General features: G+C 44.3%; 3 protein-coding genes across 4 annotated transcripts; 2 read left to right on the top strand and 1 right to left on the bottom strand.

Annotated features, from left to right (window-relative positions):
- Positions 1-1,391: 1,391 nt before the first annotated feature.
- On the bottom strand, positions 1,392-2,444 carry LOC125533671 (uncharacterized). The gene has a single exon (XM_048697045.2). The coding sequence runs from the start codon at positions 2,086-2,088 to the stop codon at positions 1,639-1,641; it is 450 nt and encodes a 149-aa protein (XP_048553002.1). The 5' UTR covers positions 2,089-2,444; the 3' UTR covers positions 1,392-1,638.
- A 4,845-nt stretch (positions 2,445-7,289) lies between these two features.
- Positions 7,290-15,718, top strand: LOC125538872 (uncharacterized). Of its 2 annotated transcripts, none has more exons than XM_048702179.2 (15): positions 7,290-7,588; positions 8,490-9,131; positions 9,239-9,551; positions 9,645-9,791; positions 9,881-9,969; positions 10,037-10,129; positions 10,711-10,837; positions 11,071-11,135; positions 11,210-11,381; positions 12,055-12,240; positions 12,346-12,393; positions 12,477-12,623; positions 13,560-13,642; positions 15,096-15,211; positions 15,323-15,718. In XM_048702179.2, the coding sequence occupies exons 2-15, from the start codon at positions 8,551-8,553 to the stop codon at positions 15,403-15,405; spliced, it is 2,250 nt and encodes a 749-aa protein (XP_048558136.2). In that variant the 5' UTR covers positions 7,290-7,588; positions 8,490-8,550; the 3' UTR covers positions 15,406-15,718. The 2 variants fall into 2 exon arrangements, with proteins under 2 accessions (XP_048558136.2, XP_087400534.1); XM_087544408.1 differs by lacking the exon at positions 7,290-7,588 and adding an exon at positions 7,608-7,824.
- Positions 15,719-16,787: 1,069 nt separating this feature from the next.
- LOC147986004 (uncharacterized) lies at positions 16,788-17,993 on the top strand. The gene is made up of 4 exons (XM_087541829.1): positions 16,788-16,868; positions 16,971-17,111; positions 17,457-17,732; positions 17,817-17,993. Exons 1-4 carry the CDS (start codon positions 16,788-16,790, stop codon positions 17,991-17,993), a joined length of 675 nt encoding a protein of 224 aa, XP_087397955.1.
- Positions 17,994-22,132: the final 4,139 nt, after the last annotated feature.

Here is a 22,132-nt window from a genome sequence, read left to right as displayed (position 1 = left end):
TTCAAAAATGGCATACCAAAACCGAGCCTACTCAGGTTTTGGCCGGCCCTCTCAGAGGGTGCTTACTCTTGAAGAGGATAAAGTGTTCTCGTAGGCCACTCTATTCTTTGGGGTACCATCCTCAATGTGCTAGGTGACAAGTTAGTTGATGCATATTTGCATTTGTGCAATGCCAAAGAATCGAGTGATGCACTTGAATCCAGGTTTGGCACCGATCGAATACGGGCAGGAATTTCATTTGTATCATCGCACACCTTCATCCTTGCACACCAGATTGAGGCAACACTTTCCATGTTGGTTCACTCTACCGCCGCTGCAGGACCTCGCCATCATGGTCTACCGACACCAGCCTCACATTGTCGCCGCCAGCACCACCACGATGCCCAATTGCCACTAAAGCCTGACGCCCCCATGGACTGGCCGCTGCAAGCCCACCCAGATCTAGATCTCACAAGTGGTTCTAGAGCCTTCGACCACTACCGGCGTGGCAACACTACTGGTCAGAGCGTGACCCTCCACGACCGCCATCGTAGGTTCGCCGCGTCTTTCTACCAAGATCGTCGCCGAAAAAACTCACGCCGCCACCAGGAGAGAGAGAGAGAGAGAGAGAGAGAGAGATGCGCCGCCACCACTGGCACTGCCCAGACTTCAGCCGACAATGTCCCTCGGTGGTGCCGAGGGAGAGGGGAGAGTGAGAAGGGTTGACCTATAGATAATTACTCTCAATAAAACCAAGCTAGCTATCGTATCTTCTCTCAGCTCACCCTCTTGTTATTATAAAAGAGGAATTGAACAAACTTTGGGTATGTAGACCAAAGAACATTGGAAAACCCCAGAGTTGAACTGGATAAAATCAACTCGGGTGGAGCTCTTGATGTGGTGTGAGGGCATGCGGGAGCAGGTTTGATTACAAGAGATTCTACAGGAAATTTCGTTCGAAGTAAGTGCATTAGTTATGAAGCAATCTCTGATCTGTTCGTTCTCAAGCTTCTTGCATGTCGTGATGCAATGCTTTTCTCCATTGAAAATGGGTTGCATGATATGGTTATCGAGATGGACTGCCAGGAAGTGGTTTCACTGTGACAGTTCAAGAATGATAAATTGATAGACACCTCATATATTTCGAGAGATGACTTCACTTGTCTCGCCCTTGCGACGGTTTAATCTTCATTTTGTCAGAATGAGTGCCAACGTAGCAACACATGTGTGCTAGAGAGGCTCTTCTTTTTGCTCCTTGCTTCATTATGTATGATGTAATCCGTGTTTATCTGGTTGAGGTATGTTCAATCAGATATGAACTCGTCCGTTAATGAATAAATAGTCTCAAGGGTGTTTTTTCAACAACAACAAAAAAAGCCAATAAGACATGCGTGCTCCTTGTACTCCCTTCGTAAAGGAATATAAAAGCGTTTAGAGGGGAGTACATTTTTATTTAAAATAGCCCACGATTCATCCGTGTGATAAAGTGACAAACTATCAGATAATGTCCGCAAGCATTTTGCACATGAAACAAGGACAAAACACATGATATAAACACATATAAATCCGATTCCACACACTCAGCCAAAGGCGATGCGAATCTTGAAGCGCTCCTTCCACTTTGGTTTCACTAATCCTCGAGTAATCAGATAACCTTCCTCACAATGCCACGGGTGGGCTACGCGTCCACACGACCCTCCCGTCGCCGAAGCCGCACGCGATCCTAGCCGGCCGCGACAAGGCAGGCGCGGCCTCCGCCAGCGGCACGGCCTTCCTGGCTAGCCGACTGTCCGCGGTGACCACGGGACAGCGGCAGAGCGGGCACTCTGGGCGCAGCAGCAGCCACCTGCCGATGCACTCGTCGTGGAACCCGTGGCCACAGCCCGGCAGCACGCGCACCAGCACCGCCGATGGCTCGGAGTCGCCGGAGCATCCCGCCGCTCCGGCCAGCTCCGACAGGCACACCGCGCACTCCTGGGGCGCGGCCGCCGCCGCCACGGCGCTCGTGGCATCCTCGGGCCGGTCGCCGCGCGACGACGCCAAGGCAAGAATCCCCGCCGTGGCCGCGGCTGCCACGCCGGCGACCACCGCGCCGGCAATAGCAATCATGGAATCCTTTTGCGCCTCGGCGTGTGTCGATCGGTGTTAGTGCGTGGTATGATGGGGAAGAGAGGTCGGCGGGTGCATCGGCCGGTGATGATCTGTGTGGTATATAGGCAAAGAGGTCGACGAGAGGAGGCGCGACGTGGATGCATCAACGCGCGGGTGCGGAGGAGCACATCAGGCAACCGAAAGCAAGCCCCCGACATGCGAGAAAGCGACCTCCTGCCCTTCTTTCTCCGATGCTTAAAGAAAGGGATATATGCGCCATTAAGCGAGCCAAACCAGTCGTTGAAGACGTTCGTTGCATACATGCTTTGCATGATCAGATCTTAATCTCTTCTTCTTGGATTAAAAGAACACTTTTTTTCTGCAAATGATGAGGTCTTTTTTTTTTTGCGATGAGCCAATGATGAGGTCTCAATTATACGTGCACACTTATTTTTTATGATATGTATTTAAATATAGTTGTGCATACCCTTCACTACTCCAAATAAGTTAATTACGAGAGTGGCTCGGTGATTAGGGGTAGGGATAAAAAAAAGGATGAAACTGAGTGTTACTACTACATTTCATTTTCATTTTTTTGACGATAAAAAGAATTTAGAAAACTTGAAAGAAATATGGACGGAAATAAATACGATGCAAACACCTATACAAAAATCGAATGTGGATGATCAAGCTAATTTGGCGGGCTCCGAGGAGGGGCGCCGCCAGAATCAATGGATCTCCTATTTTGGGACTGTCGGGGGAGAGGGACAATTCGCGAGGTGTCAAGGTGTTGACCCTTTCAAAAACCAATTGCCCCAAGCTCGTCTTCCTCTGTAAGACACATCAAGCTAGAGATACGATGGAGAAACTTCGATGGAGGTTGGGTTTAAAAGGTTTTAGTGCTATGAATAGTGATGTCAGAGGTGGTGGATTAGCACGGTTGTGCAGAAGTGGTGGACTAGCACTGCTCCATGATGAGATCTTAATTTTCTTCTTTTGTTAATGATGAGATCTCAATTATGCGTGCACACTTATTTCTAGTGATATATATTTAAATATAATTGTGCATATACTTCAGTACTATAAATAAGCTAATTACCAAGAAGTGGTTCGATGATTAGGGGTAGAGATAAAAAAAATGGATGAAACAGAGGATGAGGATTTGTGGCTCTTGGGTGCCATACACCCCTGTATAAAAATAGCATTAAAACATATTAGAAAAATTTAAAAAATTCTGAAATTTTAGGATATGAAATTTGGGTGCCCGTTGTACACACATGTTCAGTTTCGTGGGGAATGAGTGCCCGTGGTAATGCCGGTAAAAAGACAAAAAAAAAATCATATATGTAGATTTTTTTTAATGTAATGTATGTCAGACCATAATTCCTACGCCGTGGATACCACGGGCTCCCATTCCCCATGCAAATGAACATGGGTGTACAACGGGCACTCAGGTTTCATAGTTTCATATCCCAAAATTTCAGAATTTTTTGAAATTTCCTGATATTTCTTTTAATGCTATTTTCATATAGGGGTGTGTGGCACCCGAGAGCTGCAATGCATTTTCCATGAAACAGAGTGCTACTAATTGCTTTTCATATTTTTTGGAACTATTTTTTTTAGAAAACCATAGAAACAAATATGGACCGAAATAAATACGGTACAAACAACAATACGAAAATGGATGTTTGCTGGAACTAAGAAACCCATTGCAACAAACATATTCAATTGTTAACATGACTACGATAATTATGATACAATGTGAATGACACCCCCCCCCCCCCCGGTGGGCGTTAGTTCAAAATTGTAACACTTATTATGGATCGGAGATAGTAGTAGGTATTACTTGTTTTATCTAGTTATATAGGATTCCCCATACGAGGCCACCTAAAAATATAGTCTAGATGTTATTTCTAACTACATCCTTCCATGTGAGAATTGGCTTCTTCTTTTTTATTGACGGGGGAGGGGTATTTATGGTAAAAATTGAACGTTTACAATATGTTTGGTCATCTCTCTACGCCTATCTCACTTGCTCTACCCTTGGGAGTGGCCTTGCTCTATGCGACGGCAAGGCTTCTCCTCCCTTATCATGGTTGGAGCCGTTGGCTTTATTTCTCTCGCCTATGTGCAATGACAATGAATTGTGTGGCGGTATCTGGTAGGAGTGATCGGCCTGAGATGACGCAACCCTATTAGCCCATGTGGCAACTAGACCAAGGGGAAATCATGGTAATTTTTAGCATAGGCATGGTTGAGACATATCAAAAAATATTGCTCTGGTTTTTGGTGCTTCAAACATTGTTTCATATTGAAAACACAGTTTAACCATCATTGGTCAGATACTGTCATGGTACATGCATCATCTCATTGTAAAAGGCATTTTATTTGGTGTTGTGGTCTGGCGTTCATTGCTTGGACCCGATAACAATATGTGAACTCAAATAACGTGTTTTTCACATGAACCAAAAAATGGACCGGGTTCCACTATCAAAAGATAGCAGGACAAAAAACAAAAATAATATAGCATCCTGGTGCAGAAAGTAAACTATAAAGTTAAAAGATCAATGATCATCTCAACAAACGCCGCCGCATCTAATGCTAACAGTAAGCTAGATAAGTAACGACAACAAATGGTATATATTACATGAGGGGAAACGACACCCCCAAACGTACCTCCAAACATCTGCCCAGAAGAGAAAAAAAAAAACAAGTCTTGAGGCCAAACATATCTCTAGCATTTTATCTTATCCTTCGGTCTTCATCCATAACATTGTTGGCGTCATTGTTTGCCTCTTCATCTTCTTCATTTATACCAGCCTCCACCTGCAGGATTCTTCCTCTTCTCTGACCCTGGCCATCACCACGAGCTGTCAATGCCTCCCTTTGCAGCAGCTCAATACCTTGCTCCATCATCATTCAATCCTCTTTATATTGCAGGCCTGCCCAATAACACATAAAACAACATGCATAGCATATCAGTTCAGCAGGCGACCTGACTAACTTCTGATCAAAACAAGCTCTTTTACGTAATTTTCACACGGCCCAACAAACTGCAACTAGCCCAACAATCTGTAGATTTATGCTATTAGGCATAAACTTTGGTATCCATCGGAAGTATTGGATAGATCATCCATGCCTATCTCTGGCCGCAATGAGTTTGGATATAATGCTCTAGATATACTTGGCCGCAGAGCAGAGAAAGAACATGTGATGAATGTCCTTAGGTTCTGGGCAGAAGAGATACAAAGGGTCAACCACCTAGTTCATTCTGATCATATTATCTTTAGTTGCAATTGAGGCACAAATGAAGCCAAATTTTAAGGGAATTTTAGCTTTCCAGAGGTCTCTAAATAATCTAATTTGGGACCACATCAGATAAAGAGATTTGAAAATAAATTTGCCAGTTTGTTCCATTTCCATCTAGGAGCATCAACGGACTAAGAGAGATTCATAAAGACTTCCATCCCATGCAAGCTATTAAATTGTTTTATTTGGTTATCATTCAGCTATCTCCTAAAAGTTAGTCCTAAGCCAAGACAACCATTTATCTCATAGTTCTTCCTAGTTTCATTACAAAACAAGAAGAGCTCAGGAAACAGATCCTTCAAAGGTGTATCTCCACACCAAGTACCTTGCCAAAAGACAATTTGTTTCCCATCCCCAACCACCACTTGCCTGCCCCTCATGTAAAATTGTTTAAGTTTGACCAGATCTGCTCAACATGGTGAATCATTCACAAACCCATTTTTTGGCAAATATTATGCTTTATGTTATACTTATTCATGACAATCACCTGCCACATCCCTCCATATTCTCCAAGTTCCACCACCATTTACATAACATGTTAATATTGAATCTTTTTAGGTCATGGATGCCGATGCCTCTTTTTTTCCTTTAGTCTACATATAACATGGCATCTTACCATATGACATTTTCTTTTCTTCCCATTACCCTGCCAAAAGAACCTTCTAATAGCTTCATCCATTCCACCAACATTGGTTTTAGGCAATCTACACATAGATGAATGATACACAGGAATGTTAGTGAAACATGCTTTGCTTTTGGTTACTCTACCACCAAGGGATAGTTTCAGATTCCCAACCATCCAATCACGTGTGTGTTTCCACAGATCCCAACCTCCCTCTTATCAGTAGTGGGGGAATATGATCCATGACTAAGACCGAGCTATTGCATGGGTCAAAGAATAAATACCATCACAGTCTCCTACACGGGCCAAGTAACGTGTTATAATCCTCTGGTAAACTTCTTTAAAACCCGGGCTAGGACCAAAGATGGTCCCGAAGATCTTTGACACTGCTCTTCAGGTGCACCTGCTATGTGTGATGTCGCTACCTTCCTCATGCGTGCAAACTTGGATGTATATGCTAACAAGTTAATTCGCCTTGATGGATCTGATTCAAGCAGGGTGCATGTGCATGTGTATTTTTGTGTTATCCCCTTTCTGAAGACGGTCCTCTGGAAGATGAAGATAACAAATTTCTTTTTATGGTGTATATTTTTTTGGTTTGGCCTTAGCTTAGAGCCTTAGATAGTGTGCGCTCTTCGGTCTAGTCTTTGCCTTGGACCAACTGCCATCTTAGCTCCATTTCTCTATTCCAAGACAAACCTTGCCAGCGACATCGGAGACTTCAACCGCATCTATTTCGATGACTCCTAACGATAAGGATATAGCAAAACATTAGCACCATCTCCGGATTTGACATTCAAAAGCTCGGGAAATTTCAATTTCCAACCAACCTCGTCTATTTAAGTTGTCCATCGATTCAATTACTTACCATCCTCTCAAATATGGGAAGCTAGAATGCGAAGATCTTCCAAAATGAAGACGACCGTAACCACCCCCCCCCCCCCCCCCCCCAACACACACACACAATTGAGGAGCATCGTCTCCGACCTCATTCTTCAGACTTTATCAATTCAGTGAACCAAGCGATAAATGCGACTGCTTACTCTTGGCAACAATATCTTTCACATGCAAATTTAGCCATGTAATCTTTTAGTTTTAATCGGTGTTGTAACTGGTTACACCACTTGAGTGACTTCCTAAAACAAGTCGGGTGCTGTATTTGATTGTTGTCACTGTTCATGTGATGTTGGTTTTATAAAAACGAGCTCTGACTGCCGTGGATCAACTAGAAAAACAATACAAAATTTATTAAAAAACAATATCCATGCACTAGTGGCGCGAGGCGCGAGGCCCTCGGCCTGGTTGCCGCAGTTCGGGGTCGCGAGCCCATGGCATGGCAACTGCTCCTCCGCCGTGCTCCACTTCACTGATTCCCACCAGAGATGCGGATACCCGTTTCCCTTTCCTCCTCCAAACCGCAACATCTCTCTTTCTTTTCCAGCATTTCCAATTCGTTCGTTCGTTTCCCACGCTTCCTGACCACCTTCGCTCCGCCCCGCGCCCCCCCTCTCCTCCGTCCCTCCCGGATCCAACGCGGGCGTCGCGCCACGGGGTCCGCCGTCAGGCCGATCGGCCGCCACTGCCCCGGTGAGCGCCCGTCCTCCCCGTCCCTCCCACTCCCAGTCCCGTGGCTCTCGGCGCGGCCCGTTTGACCGCGCGCGCGGTGGTGTTTCCACCCTTTTCGGGGGCGTATCCGTAACCGCGGCTCGGGCGCATTTCGACTGGCGATTTGGCGGAAATGGATCGCCCGCCAGCTTGCTTGCCGGCAGGGTGTGCAGTGCAGTGCAGTGGCTCCGGTGCTTAAGTGATTGCGGAATTTACAGGTTTTGAATTTTTTATCCATCAGACATCAATGGGTGTGAGATGCGATTACTCTTCGGGCCTCGCCTGATATTTCGAATCCAGTGACTGGGATTGATGGACATTATGACACCATATGAATAATAATGTCCCAAATCATAATAGTAATAAACAATGTGAATCAGATGACTCAATTAGCGTTAACAAATTCGTCTAGCTGTTGCAATTTGGGCCAAATTGTGAAGTTGTTGGCGATGTACATTTATAGATGCCCAGCAACGTTTTTGGACATCCCCAAAACAAGCCGCTGTCTGGATTTCCTCCCGTCCACTACTTGGAGATGTTTGCTGCCATTATGGATTGATACGCAGGGTGCATTGTTTGGGTTGTATTGTTTGTAAGCTAATTATGGCTGGCAATTCTTTTGGCAGTTCTACAATGCCGGTTCTGGACAAGTGTATATAACCAAGTCCTGAACAATGCTGGTATTTTCAGACATGGAATATCCTGTTTTCGTGTTTGTTTAGGAATTGTTGAACTCTCATAGCTGTTATGCAAAAACCGATAGACCATGAATGCTAGTACAATTTATGTTTTTGGCAAACTTTGTGTTATCTCTTTCTTTTTGCATGCGTATATATACTTCAGATGTGGCAACACCCATAACTAGATGTTTGCCATGTTTCAGGGTTCTACTCGGAGAAGCATGAACCAGGCATTCTTGTGAGAAAAGGAAGCAGCAATCAAGAATGGCTTCTAGGGCAATCATCAGGAGAAGGAAGTATATTCTTGAGCATACTAATGGGCCTCGCCTATTACATTCATCTAAGTTTACTTCCGGCCAAGGAACATTTGGATGTGATGTTGAGCACAACACTGTATCCCATGTGCCGCAGCAGAATTCGGGGGATTCTAGCCATGAGAAGCAGCAATTTACTTTAAGGAATAGATACCTTTTGGGCCTTAGTAACGGGTTCCTGCGTCGCCCAGCCCTTGGCGTTCCTCTTGCCTCTTATGAATCCAAAGCACATATTTCTGTATTCCCCTTGGGAGCCAGGTATTTCCGGCAGTCAGTCCGCGCAGCGTCAGAAACAGCTGGGCAGCCGAAATCTGGTATTAAGAATGGAAAGAGTGAGGACCAGAACCAACCAGAAAAGGAGGCGTCTCCAGAAGAGTGTGACCAGGCGGTGGAAGGCTTAAGCACTGCAAAGGCTAAAGCCAAAGCAATGGTGCAGGAAGTCCAAAAGACTGACCAATCGATCATACAGAAATTCTGGGCAACACTTCTGGGTATTGGTCCTGCTCTGCGTGTTATTGCTTCAATGAGCAGGTCTTTGTTACCTTCTTTGAATTGAAGTATATCTGCTGCCTTGCTCATTTTCATGGATGGCTCTTTGCTTCGATGTTTTAATTTATATTTCGTTTTGTGGGTTTAAGAGCCGACTGGGCTGCGAAGTTGAAGCATTGGAAGGAAGAATTTGTTTCTACGCTGCAGCATTATTGGCTGGGCACTAAGCTACTGTGGGCAGATGTTAGAATTTCATCAAGATTGTTGGTGAAGCTTGCTGATGGAAAGAGCCTTACAAGGAGAGAGAGGCAACAGCTTACACGCACAACAGCAGACATGTTCAGGCTTGTACCGTTTGCTGTGTTCATCATCATTCCGTTCATGGAGCTCTTGCTGCCAGTGTTCCTGAAGTTGTTCCCAAACATGTTGCCATCCACTTTCCAGGACAAGATGAAAGAAGAGGTAATGACCTAGGTTCTGTACACTGTCCTGGCAGCAAAATTATTAAACCCAGACATACATGCTCAGGACTGCATTTCATTTTCCTACATACAGGAGGCATTAAAGAGGAAATTGAAAGCAAGGATGGAATATGCAAAATTCTTGCAAGATACAGCGAAGGAAATGGCAAAAGAAGTGCAAACATCACGTAGTGGGGATATGAAACAGACAGCTGAAGACCTGGATAAATTTTTGGACAAGGTATTTGCTCAATTTATCGTGTCATCTCGCAAGCATAGATAAAGAGGTGTGCCATATTAATGGTTTTTGGTGATGTACTCTGCAACCAGGTCAGGAAAGGTGGACATGTCCCCAATGAAGAAATTTTGAGCTTTGCAAAGTTGTTTAACGATGAGCTGACTTTGGATAACATTAACAGGTTGGTGTTTCATTGAATGTTTACTTAATCCTTGATTTTACCAGCTCACACTTACATTTTTCTGCAGATCACGGTTAGTAAACATGTGTAAATATATGGGAATTCAGCCTTTCGGTACAGACAACTACTTGAGATTCATGCTTCGAAAGAAGTTACGAGAGTATGTCCTTAAATCGCTTCTAAATGTTGTGATATCAGAGAAAAAAATGATACAGTGGATGATGTAGAACATATCTTGTATCCAAATCTGTTGTTCAATTTAAGAGTTGCATCTTCAGCATTTAAGCATGATTTTATACTGGACTAGTGGAAGGGGCGCCTTGGCGCAGTGGTAAAGCTGTTGCCTTGTGACCATGAGGTCATGGGTTTGAGTCCTGGAAACAGCATCTTGCAGAAATGTAGGGAAAGGCTGCGTACTATAGACCCAAAGTAGTCGGACCCTTCCCTGGACCCTGCGCAAGCGGGAGCTACGTGCACCGGGCTGCCCTTTTTTTTCATACTGGACTAGAGCTATTTTTGTTGGGGAGGAGTGTGCATGCGGTAAACCTGTGGTTTTTGGCCTTGTCCGCCGGTGTAGTGTTTCATACTCTTTATTTAATGAAATGACAGCTCGCCTACCTGATTTTTGAAAAAAAAACATAGAAAACTGGATGTTTTATTTTTTATAGTTTGCTCATCCACTGTGCCAATTTAGATTTTTGGTATTCAACCATAATATAATGTTTATGTGTTTATGCACAGCATTATGAATGATGATAAGATGATTGAGGCTGAGGGTGTGGAGTCTCTTTCTGAGGAGGAGCTCCAACACGCTTGTCGCGAACGTGGCCACCTTGATTTATTGTCAACAGAGGAGATGCGCCATCAGGTTTGTTTGTTTGGAAACTGCTGATGAGTCATCCATGGTGTTGCCTAGGTCATGGCATTAAAATGCACATCAGGTGCCTATTATTGGGGATTTATATGTTATTGTATTGGCACTCTATTAGTGAATGTTTTGCCACCCGCACCATATATCCTGCTATTTTTTCAGTTTTTGCTAATTATAGTTGCCTAGTACCAATTTTGGCCAAGAATTTGAATATTTCCTTCTACGTTCAGCTCAAAGACTGGTTGGATTTATCACTCAATCAGTCTGTGCCATCATCTCTTCTGATTCTATCAAGGTAATTTTGGTGATAATTGTCCTGTTGACTGGATGCTTATCTTCAAATTTTAACCTGTGCTAAAAAAATGTCAGAGCTTTTACTGTATCTGGGAAAATGAAACCTGAGGAGGCTGTTGTAGCAACGTTATCTTCTCTGCCAGATGAAGTTGTGGGTACAGTTGGAACAGCATTGCCTTCTGAAGATTCTGTTTCTGAAAGGAAGAGAAAATTGGAATTCCTAGAGATGCAGGAGGAACTTATCAAGGTACACTAATGTGCTATAAACATGTATTCCTGGCTGTCTTCTGTGTAGGCTTGCCAGACACAGATCTCCCCTTATTTTCACATTCTTGGTTGTATCACCAAAGCTGGCCCCATTCTTAGTTTGGAACCTCATCTCAAGGTTATAAATATGTTGAACTAGTTTAGGATGATAATCCATAGCTTTATAGTATTTAATTGTTTTTCTCAGACTATTTGCTTTTGAAATATAGAAATGTGATATCGCTTGTACAAGGATCATATCTTCTGTCCTGGTTTATGTTTCACTTAGATTTACTGAACTTAAAAGATTGGTAAATTATTGCTTTTTTAAAACTTAGAGTAGGAAAGTTCTATTGAAAGAACATGAAATAAAAAATACCACCACAATAAGATCCCATCTTACACAAACTCATTTTTGTATTCTTTAGTAGTGCAATAGAAATCAGTTCTTCATGTAATTACTTTGTTGATTTGAAGATGCAGTTTTTCTAGCTGGCTTTCTATTTCCTTGGTAACCCCAATTCTAATATGTTTTGCCTATGCTGCTTTGTAAACAACCTGGATGGAGAAACAATGGTTTTCTATATGTTTTTCTCAGTTCTACTGTTTTATGTTTCAACTAAGCGGCAATGATTATTAATGCATGTGTTCTTCACAACAAATGATATACCCAGGAGGAAGAGAAAGAAGAAAAGGCAAAGCTAGACGAACAAGAGGCTACTAAGGAAGATTTGGCTTTGAAGGAAATGACTGAGCCTACTGCTAGGGAAGGAGAGGAACTAAAGAAATCAAAAGAACATGAGAAGAATGACCACCTTGGTGACATCAGTCAAGCATTGGCTGTGCTCGCATCTGCTTCTGTACGACTCTACTTATTTTCGTGTTAATACTTGTTACGCGCATTTCAACAAAAAACTTACATAAATGCTCTGCTGCACCTGTTTAATTTTTGTCTTTCATTGCAGTCTGTTACCAAAGAGCGAGAAGAGTTTCTGAGCCTTGTAAATAAAGAGGTATGAGTTGGAGATATACTACCCTTTTATGAGCTACCAGTTTGCATTATGTAATATTGAAAACCCTATTTGGTGGAATTCAGATAGAACTATATAACACCATGCTGGAAAAGGAGGGCACAGTGGATGAAGAAGAGGCTAGGAGAGCATATAGGGTGGCCAGGGAGGAATCAGATCATGCTGCAGAATTAGTTGCAGGAGAAAAAGTTTCTTCAGCATTAATAGAGAAGGTAAGGAAAAAATTTCCGTGTCTAAAGTTCAACTAGAACTTCAACTCAGAAGCATCCCTTATTTGAAGTTCAATATAGTGTATGTAGCAGCTCAAACAGATATACATGAACTGTTGACTGGCTTACAGGATGTTATAACTTATAAGTGACAATTTGTGCTCAGCTAGTAATGAGCTTTGGTGATCTTTCGCTTGCAGGTTATAATAGTTGGATAGTTCATTACATCCAGACCTTAAGAAGTTTGTTCCAATTTCCAAGACTAATAGTATGGTCTTCTTGCTGTCGGCAAGTAGCTATTGGAAATCACTAAAATATGACCAGAAAACCTAAGCCTAGAAAAGAAGCTAACATTTTTTTTCTGAGAAGATGCAAATGTTTGCTTATCCAACAAAGCACTAAGTGTCAAAAACGCTCTTATATTATGGGACGGAGGGAGTAGCAAATTTATTTACAAGCATATGAATAGGTGATTACAACCCCACACATGCCACGCCCTTTGCCCGCAAAAGCATCTCCGTGCGAATTAAAAGAGAAGCGAACATGGTTGGATTATTTTGTGCTTTGTTGGAGAAGAGATAGAATTACTTTAGATATACTAGTGATCACTAATTTCAACTTTCTTGTCTGCACATTCTGGCCTCGTCCCAAATGGCACAGAGGTATCATTTGAATTATCACAGGAACTGTTCTGAGTTCTGACCTAGTTTTGAAGCAATCTCTTGTGTTGTTGTACATAACTGAGTAGTAGAACGAAAGACAAGAAAACCAAACAAGGATGCAAAAACAAAACCCATGTGTTTCGGAGCTGTAATCACGTTATACTGGGTAGGTTTCTACCTGGAACCTATATTTTTCAGATCCGAGGTTTGTGCGTCTCCCCTTTCTCTTCGATAACGAAGGGACTACTGTTGACATTCTGTTTCGCTGCATTTTCAGGTTGATGCTATGCTTCAGAAATTAGAGAAAGAGATTGATGATGTTGATGCACGAATAGGCAACCGCTGGCAGGTGCTTGATAGGTAATTTTTTTTTCGAAAAGGAGGATATACCCCCGGCCTCTGCATCTGGACGATGCATGCAACCATATTATTAATTATTCACAAGGACCTTACAAAGTAATACATCAGTATGCCTGAAGCCACCATCTTAGCAACACACCTGTCGCTACTCATATCCCCTTGACGAAGGGGTGCCAAATGTCCGAGCCTAATACCAAACAGACATCGCACCAAATTCTAACATCTAAAGCCGGATGCCCCAACCAAGCCACAATGCCGGGATTGGGTCACACACCGGTCTGGCGCACTCTCAGAGGCCGCCGCCACCACTAACCACCGATCCATCTCCAGAGCAGGTCGTGACGCACCAACCTTGCCAGGCTTGCCGTCGATGCCACCATGGCGTCAGACAACGCCACCATCCTGCGCGTGTCCATCCACGCGCGCCCATCGCCGAAACTCCGCAATGCCATGCCGCCGCGATCTGCCGTCGGCCTTGCGGTAGATGTAACACCGCTGCTCCTCTTGCCACCTCCAGCCATCGCTTGCTCCAAAACGATACCCTCAGGAGGGAAAGCGATCCAGAGAACGCCATCATCGTCCGATCCGGGAGACCTAGATCTAGGGTTTCCCCCGGAGCATCCCGAGCCTGATGACACAAACTGCAACGACGATGCCTCGACAAGGAAACGACATCAAAGACGCCGCCATCGTCCGCCATGACCATAGTTGGCGCGACTTTCATCGGCACTTGCGCCACCGGGCGTGAGCCGCTGGCGTCGCTGGTCCCTTCAACCGCAGCAAACTCCAAAACGATGCCCTGAAGAGGGGCTACGACGCAAAAGCACTGCCATCGCTCGATCCCAAGGAGATCTAGGGTTTCCCCCGGAGTTGCCCGCGCTGTCAAGGGACCAAACAAGGATGGAATCCGCAGATCCACCCAGCTGCCGACGTGTCGCACCCGCCACCGCGCCGACCGCGACCTGGAGACCAAGCCCACACCTGGGCCCAGATCCGGCCGCGCCGCCGCCATCCCTGACGATCGCGACGCCCCAGACCTTGAAGCCGCCTGCCGTGGAGGTATGGGATCGCCGGAGCACCGCCACCCCCCGCCGTGACGCCAGGCCGCACGCCACGCTCCGGCCTGGGGGCGCCGGCCCGCGCCAGCCCCTCACGAGCGGGAGGGCCCCGAGTCCCCGCCGTCGCCGGCGATGGCAAGGCTTCGCCCTGCCGCGCCCTCGGGCGGCGGCGAGGGAGGAGGAGGAGAAGGGGAGGCCGGGTGACGGGATTTGGGAGCCTCCTGGCCGCCACACAGGGGCGACTCGGGAGGAGAAAAACTATGCACGGTCATATTTTTCGGTTATAAGCATAATTCGCTCATTTATATCGTATGCCAGTAACCAAGGAACTGGACTGCAAGGGGAATATGTTTGATATTTCCTTGCTGAACAATAATAAACTGATCTTGTTACAGGGACCGTGACGGCAAGGTGACTCCGGAAGAGGTAGAAGCAGCCGCAGGTTATCTCAAGGACACCATGGGGAAGGAAGGTGTCCAAGAGCTTATCAGCAACCTTTCCAAAGACAGAGGTTCAGCCCTGGCACACACACTTGCATCTACTGTACTAGCGTATCAGTATCACTGTCCATCTTCCTTGCTCCTCCTATATCTAAGATGTTATCTGCTCATGTGCCTTACAGAAGGGAACATCCTCGTGGAAGACATCAAGAAGATGGCGTCGCAAACGGAGGAAAACTGCGAGCAGAAAGAAACGGCGCGCTGATTGGTAGAAGAAGAAGAAGCATTCTCTATCGTATCTGTTTATAACTTTATATATACCGTCGGCTCATTCTTTTCCCAGTTTCAGTTCGTGGCAGCGCAAACGCGCGGAGCGGTCAGTATTTTTCTTGTGACCGTCTACAGTTGTAGTCCCCGGTGCCGCCGACCATTGGTAAGGTGTGAATGGCGACTGAAGTTTCAACCGGTCGCCGTTGAGATCCACAGATTGGCTGGATGGGGAAATAAATTCAGGCCTTTGATCCAAATGATCTGAATAAAGGTATCGATGTGCCTGGCTTAGTTTAGGCCTATTTGAATGAGCGCGTATGCAACCGGAGGCGATGTTGTCAGCCGATGTCAATGTGATGCAAGTGGGGAGAGTGTGTAATACAGTGGCTCGTGAACTTGCTCAGTTAGCTAGAGAAGAAATAAACCGGCTCTCCGTGGATTGTAATGATGTTACTGTTGTTTAATCAAATCAATAAAGCTCTTTTCGACGGCCTTGAAGTCATGTCTTAGACTGGTGCCCTCTTCTTAAGCTCTGGGCTCTGCCACAGTTTGATGTCTTGAAGCTTGCCCAAGGGCCTGAGTTTTTTTTTTTGCGCAAAGGGCTGAGATTAACTAACTGCATAGTTTGCCCAGATGGTGTGCGCAAGACTGTTCCGTAGAGTGTCAGCGTCTCGAGGAAAGGTAATTGTAATGTAAGTTATTTTCTGCGAGTTTCTGGTGTCTTTGATTGATGAATCATAAGGCACAAAGGATGGTCCCGTAGGGATCAGGTGGTACACTAGCCTTTCCCATGTTTCTGACCATTACTCCCTAGATATCCCTATCATCCTATGGATAAAAACTAAATTTCTTGTGAACACTACCTTCTCATGAAAACTCTGGAAATCAATTGTAGCAATTTTAACAACTTCTAAAGTATACATATATCAGGAGTCAACCACTGAGTTCTTATGGTGGATAATTTCCGCCAGATTCTTGCCAAAGTTGATTTAGCTAAGCATTCTCAGTAACATAAATTAAGAGTAAATTGCAAAAAACCACCACATTAGGGGACGCTAAAACAGAAAACCATCACCTTTCGTTTTTTTTTCAAAAAACCACCACATTTGCGCTGACAGTTTTCAAAAAACACTGATCGCATGGTTTGGCGCGTCTGAGTGAAAAACTGACCGGTTGGGCCCGCTGTCAGGCGCCACGTGGACAGGGGGAGACGGCGCCCGTGACGCGCGCCGTTAGAGGCGTCGCACATGACCTAACGAGCCGGCCCGACCCAGCCTGACCCGTTCGTCCATTCGCCTCTCTCTCGCCTTCTTCTATGCCCGCGACGCGTTTGCCACCGCCTCCGCCATCCATTTGTCGCCGCCGGCCGCCGCAGCGATGGTGTCCTGGAAGGACGGCGAAACTAGCGGCGAAGATTCTATGTCCCCCCTCTTCAACTCGCACGCGGACGAGACCTACGTGAGTATCATTTCTCTTTGACTTAGGGTTAGGGTTTTCTTCGATTTGAGCTTAGTTTTCACGGATTTGAGTTGGGATTTGAGCACTGTTGCAATATTGTAGATCCCACAGACCATTGTTGACCCGGAGTGGTGCGGTATTGTTGCCGGAGGACCGATGTGCTGTCACAACCTTCCTGTTCATAGGGCTGTTGTGTTCCAAGGAACCAACACTGGCCGTAGGTTTTATGGATGCGGTAATCAGGTTAGTGGCAGGTCCTCTCTTGTACATGTACATTACACAAATCCTTTTTTGTTGCTCAGTGAAGTGAATATAGGTTTATATGTCTGTTAACTGAATATAGTCGTGTACTTAGTTTTCTGAAGATGTTGTTTTATCAGCTGTTTTGAGGGGGAAATGTGTCAAGTTTAATCAATGCTTAACTGAATGTGTCTGGTTTTAAATGAGCTCAGTTAACTGAATATATGTAGCTATTAACTGAATGTATGTAGCTGTTTAACTGAATATACGTAGCTGTTAACTGAATATGGTGTTAACTGACTTCTCTGAATGTGGCTGTTAACTCTGGTTTTGTCTGAATTATTATAGGAAGGTGACAATTGTGGTCTGGTTCAATGGATTGACCCAGAATGGCCAGAACCCATGAAAAATGCACTTCGCAAACTTTGGGATACGTATGAGCAGAGTAGCAAAGAGAATGATACTAAAGAAAAGCTCATACTCAAGCTAGGAGAAGAGAAGAAGCTAATCCAAAAGAAGCACCACAACCACATCAAAGAAGCAAGCAATTTTTTTGCTACAATTCACAAGAATGTGATGAGAGAGAATTATCAGAAGATTATGCAGGATGGTGATGTAGAGAATGTTGTAGTTCAAGCCTAGGAAGAGAAGACTAAACTTGAGAAAGGCAATATTGAGCTTAGGACAACACTGCAAGTGATTAAGCAGAGTAATGATGAACTTGTTAGGAATTGGAAGCAACATGTAGCAGATGAAGGTGCTCAACAGATTGAACGGATGAAGAAGGAGAAGACGAAGCTAGAGTATATCATAGCTGATTTGCTTAAGGATGGGGAGGCAAACAAGATAAAGATGAGGAAAATCAAAGAAATCTGTGATGAGTGAGTAATTTGTTGGCATAATATATGAGGCCAACAAGGTTGAATTAAGTTTGGTTGGTTGTATTGTGTTGAACTATGTTGTTTCTGTTGAACTAAGTACTCTGTTTTCAGTAATGGAGTTAATCTAAATCTTATTAGTATGTTGTTTAGTTGTAATGGATTATTATGTAAGATGTGAACACTAAGTTGTTTGTTGGATGTGATCGGTGTGGTCTAGTTTGATCTTGTTGATGAAATTTTATTTATAAATTATTGTTGTGATGGAATGAAATGATTAAATTTCTATTGTCATGGAATGAAATGTTTAGGGTTAGCCTAAAGAGATTGATGCCTTTCGTCGACGGTTGTCGAGAGGATAGGGTTAGCCTAAAGAGGTTGATGCCTTTCGTCGACGGTTGTCGAGAGGATAGGGTTAGCCTAAAGAGGTTGGTGCCTTTCGTCGACGGTTGTCGAGAGGATAGGGTTAGCCTAAAGAGATTGGTGCCTTTCGTCGACGGTTGTCGAGAGGATAGGGTTAGCCTAAAAAGGTTGATGCCTTTAGTCGACGGTTGTCGAGAGGATAGGGTTAGCCTAAAGAGGTTGCTGCCTTTCGTCGACGGTTGTCAAGAGGATAGGGTTATCCTAAAGAGGTTGGTGCCTTTCGTCGACGGTTGTCGAGAGGATAGGGTTAGCCTAAAGAGGTTGGTGCCTTTCATCGACGGTTGTCGAGAGGATAGGGTTAGCCTAAAGAGGTTGGTGCCTTTCGTCGACGGTTTTCGAGAGGACAGGGTTATCCTAAAGAGGTTGGTGCCTTTCGTCGACGGTTGTCGAGAGGATAGGGTTAGCCTAAAAAGGTTGATGCCTTTCGTCGACGGTTGTCGAGAGGATAGAGTTAGCCTAAAGAGGTTGATGCCTTTCGTCAACGGTTGTCGAGAGGTTAGGATTAGCCTAAAAAGGTTGGTGCCTTTCGACGGTGGTTGTCGAGAGGATAGGGTTAGCCTAAAAAGGTTGGTGCCTTTCGTCGACGGTTGTCGAGAGGATAGGGTTAGCCTAAAAAGTCTGGTGCCTTTCGTCGACGGTTGTCGAGAGGATAGGGTTAGCCTAAAGAGGAACCAACCACTTTGTGAAGATCATAATCATTAAAAGAGCATAATCATTAGAAGAGCATAATCATCACAGCAACATCATTAAAAGATCATAATCATCACAACAAGTTTTGCCCCAAATACCATAGCTTGCCAACATGACAACAAGATATCAACAAGAGCAAGTTCAACATGTCCAGTCTACCATAGCTTGCCAACATGACAGCAAGATATCAAGTCTACCATAGCTTACCATAGCACAAGTTTTGCCCAAAATACAGAACATAACATGATTAACTTGCTACCACAGCACAAGTTTTGCCCAAAATACAGAACATATCAAGCTTAACTAATTGCCACTAGCATAGAAGTAGTCTCTGAACTTGCTTGGCTTCTTCCTGACCCTTGTGGAACCAGATGCACCACCAGCAGCAGGCCTTGGAGGAGCAAATGAAGAAGAACCAGCTCTTCTTGGAGCAGTGAAGGCAGCAGCAGTTCTTGGAGCAGATGAGGAAGCAGCAGTTGTTTGAGCAGATGAGGATGTAGCAGCTCTGGGAGCTGCAGCAGTTCTAGGAGCAGCATTAGCAGTTCTTGGAGCAGTAGCAGTTCTAGAAGGAGCAACAACAGTTCTAGGAGCACCAGAAGCTGCAGTAGTTGCTCTTGCACCAGATGGAGGGGCAGTTCTTGCTTCCTAAAACATGTCAAGGATTTGCATTATTTTTTCAGTACAATATTATAGACAAAACTAAACATGGCAAGCACAACAATTAATTATTATACCTTGTGCTTGTTCTTCCTAGCAGCAAGGGTTGGCTTCAATTGATCACCACAGCTTGTGTATCTATGCCATTGCTTCCCACATTTGCTACAGGTGATGGTTCCAACTGCAAGTTCAGTTAGCATTACATTCAGTTAACACCATTCAGTGAACAACAAATTCAGATAACAGTCAAGATTACATTCAGAGAAACAACAAAGTGAACAGAAGATTGCATTCAGTTCAGTTAGTTGAGCTCAGTTAACAGTAAATTCAATTAACAGTCAATCCAGTTAACCACAATTAAGTTCATATTCAGTTAACAGTAAAAATCATTCAGAAATTCAGTTAACACAACTGAGCTAAGTTAAAACTAAATTCAGTTATCCACAATTAAGCTCATATTCACTTCATAGTACATTCACTTCATCACAATTATTCTGTTCAACTGTTGAAAATGAGATTCAAACCCTAATTCCTAAATTGAGATTCATATAGAGGAAAGAGTATAGCTACACTAGCAAATCACCCAAAGTGTTCAACTACACTAGCATAATCACTCAAATTGTTCAACTACACTGGCATAATCAAAAAGGGAATTTTGGAAACACTCACTCCACGCCGCCGAGGCCAGATGTGAAGTGGTGGCTCCGCCCTGGATTGGCCTTCCAGACCTAGGCCAGTTTGACGGCCGCACGTGCCTCAATGTCGTCGGACTTGAAACTGTTGCAATCCTCGCCGCGCTCATCTCCGCCGACGCCGGCGGACCGAGAGGCGCCAAACGTACCAGGGAGCGTCGTTGGAGAGTGAGGAAGGACGGGGCGGCCACCAACATCGACGATGGCGAGGTCGCGGTCGTCCCTACCGTCACCGGATGCGCCTCCGTCGGCAACGCCGCCGCCGCCACCGCCGGTCGCCATGCGGGAAGTGAGCTAGGACGACTAGATGCGATCCGGGAGAAATGGCTGGGTCGGGCCGGCTCGTTAGGTCATGTGCGACGCCATCTAACAGCGCACGTCACGGGCGCCGTCTCCCCTGTCCACGTGGCACCTGACAGCGGGCCCAACCGGTCAGTTTTTCACTCAGACGCACCAAACCGTGTGATCAGTGTTTTTTGAAAACTATAGCTCAAACGTGGTGGTTTTTTGAAGAAAAAAAACGAAAGGTGGTGGTTTTCTGTTTTAGCGTCCTCTAATGTAGTGGTTTTTTGCAATTTACTCCATAAATTAACCTAACTTCCTAAAAACAACTGAACTAGTCTTGCTATAACAGAAACATACTGTTGAACATTATTCTACTACACGAGTCATAAAAATCTACAAGCTACACTATGCTGACGGTGGTTGATTAATTTCTGCTAGCTTTTGAACACGAGATCCTATAAATTGATAAGACGTTTCGATGGCATGGAAAATGGCACGCTTCTGGCTGATGTTCAAGTACATGGATAATACATGTTATGTAATCTATGATTAAATAGGTACTACAAAAACATACAAGGTAAAAATTCTGAAGATCACCTTATATCGATGTGGTATACAAGGACTAGTATCAATCAATGCCACGTGAACGTACTGTTTCCTCAGTGATTGTATTTAAGAGCACCAGTAATTGATACCTCACAATGCTTACATATTTTTCACTCCACTCTCCAACCCAGTAAATATGTCAGCATTTTGAATTGTCGGTTTGTAAGTCCTGCACTTAGTACTAAACGAGTACCTGCAATGGTTATAACTTGAGGACCTCAAAATTTACTGCATATCTATCTAGGTTCACAAAATTAAACTTTCATTATACTCCCTTCGTCTTTGAAAGAAGAAAGAGTGTACTTTGAACTTTATTGGAAAGTCAAACTTTTTTATGTTAGACCGTATTTATTCAATAATAAACCAATATTTATGCCATCAAATTAGTAGCATTAGATTCATGATAAAATATATTTTTGTCATATACCTATTTAGTTTCACAAGCATCGATATATTTTTGCATAAACTCGATCAAATTTTGAGATAGTTTGATCCTTCAACAAAATTGAAAATATACTCTTTAAAGGACGGAGGGAGTAGGTTACCGATGGCAACTCCTTCTGACCATATTGCTGTTTAAGTAGAATTAAGGGGACATTAAATGGGCAAAGGAGTTGAAGAAATGGACAACAGGACCCGGGGACAAGAAAACAAGAGATCAAGCAACCGCCACAGTTTGCCAAAAAGGAAAAATGGTAACCACCACAAAATCACGATGTTTTAACCTGAATGGCAATCTCTGATATTGGTGGTAAACCCCAAGGGCAGGCCCTCACAAAGCCAGCTCACCTCG

This window comes from Triticum urartu, chromosome 2A (assembly GCF_056163025.1).
Source record: "Triticum urartu cultivar PI428250 chromosome 2A, HENAU_Tu73, whole genome shotgun sequence".
NCBI classification, from domain to species: Eukaryota; Viridiplantae; Streptophyta; class Magnoliopsida; order Poales; family Poaceae; genus Triticum; species Triticum urartu.
Note: the sequence above shows the minus strand (reverse complement) of the source record. Positions and strands in the feature narration are given on the sequence as shown.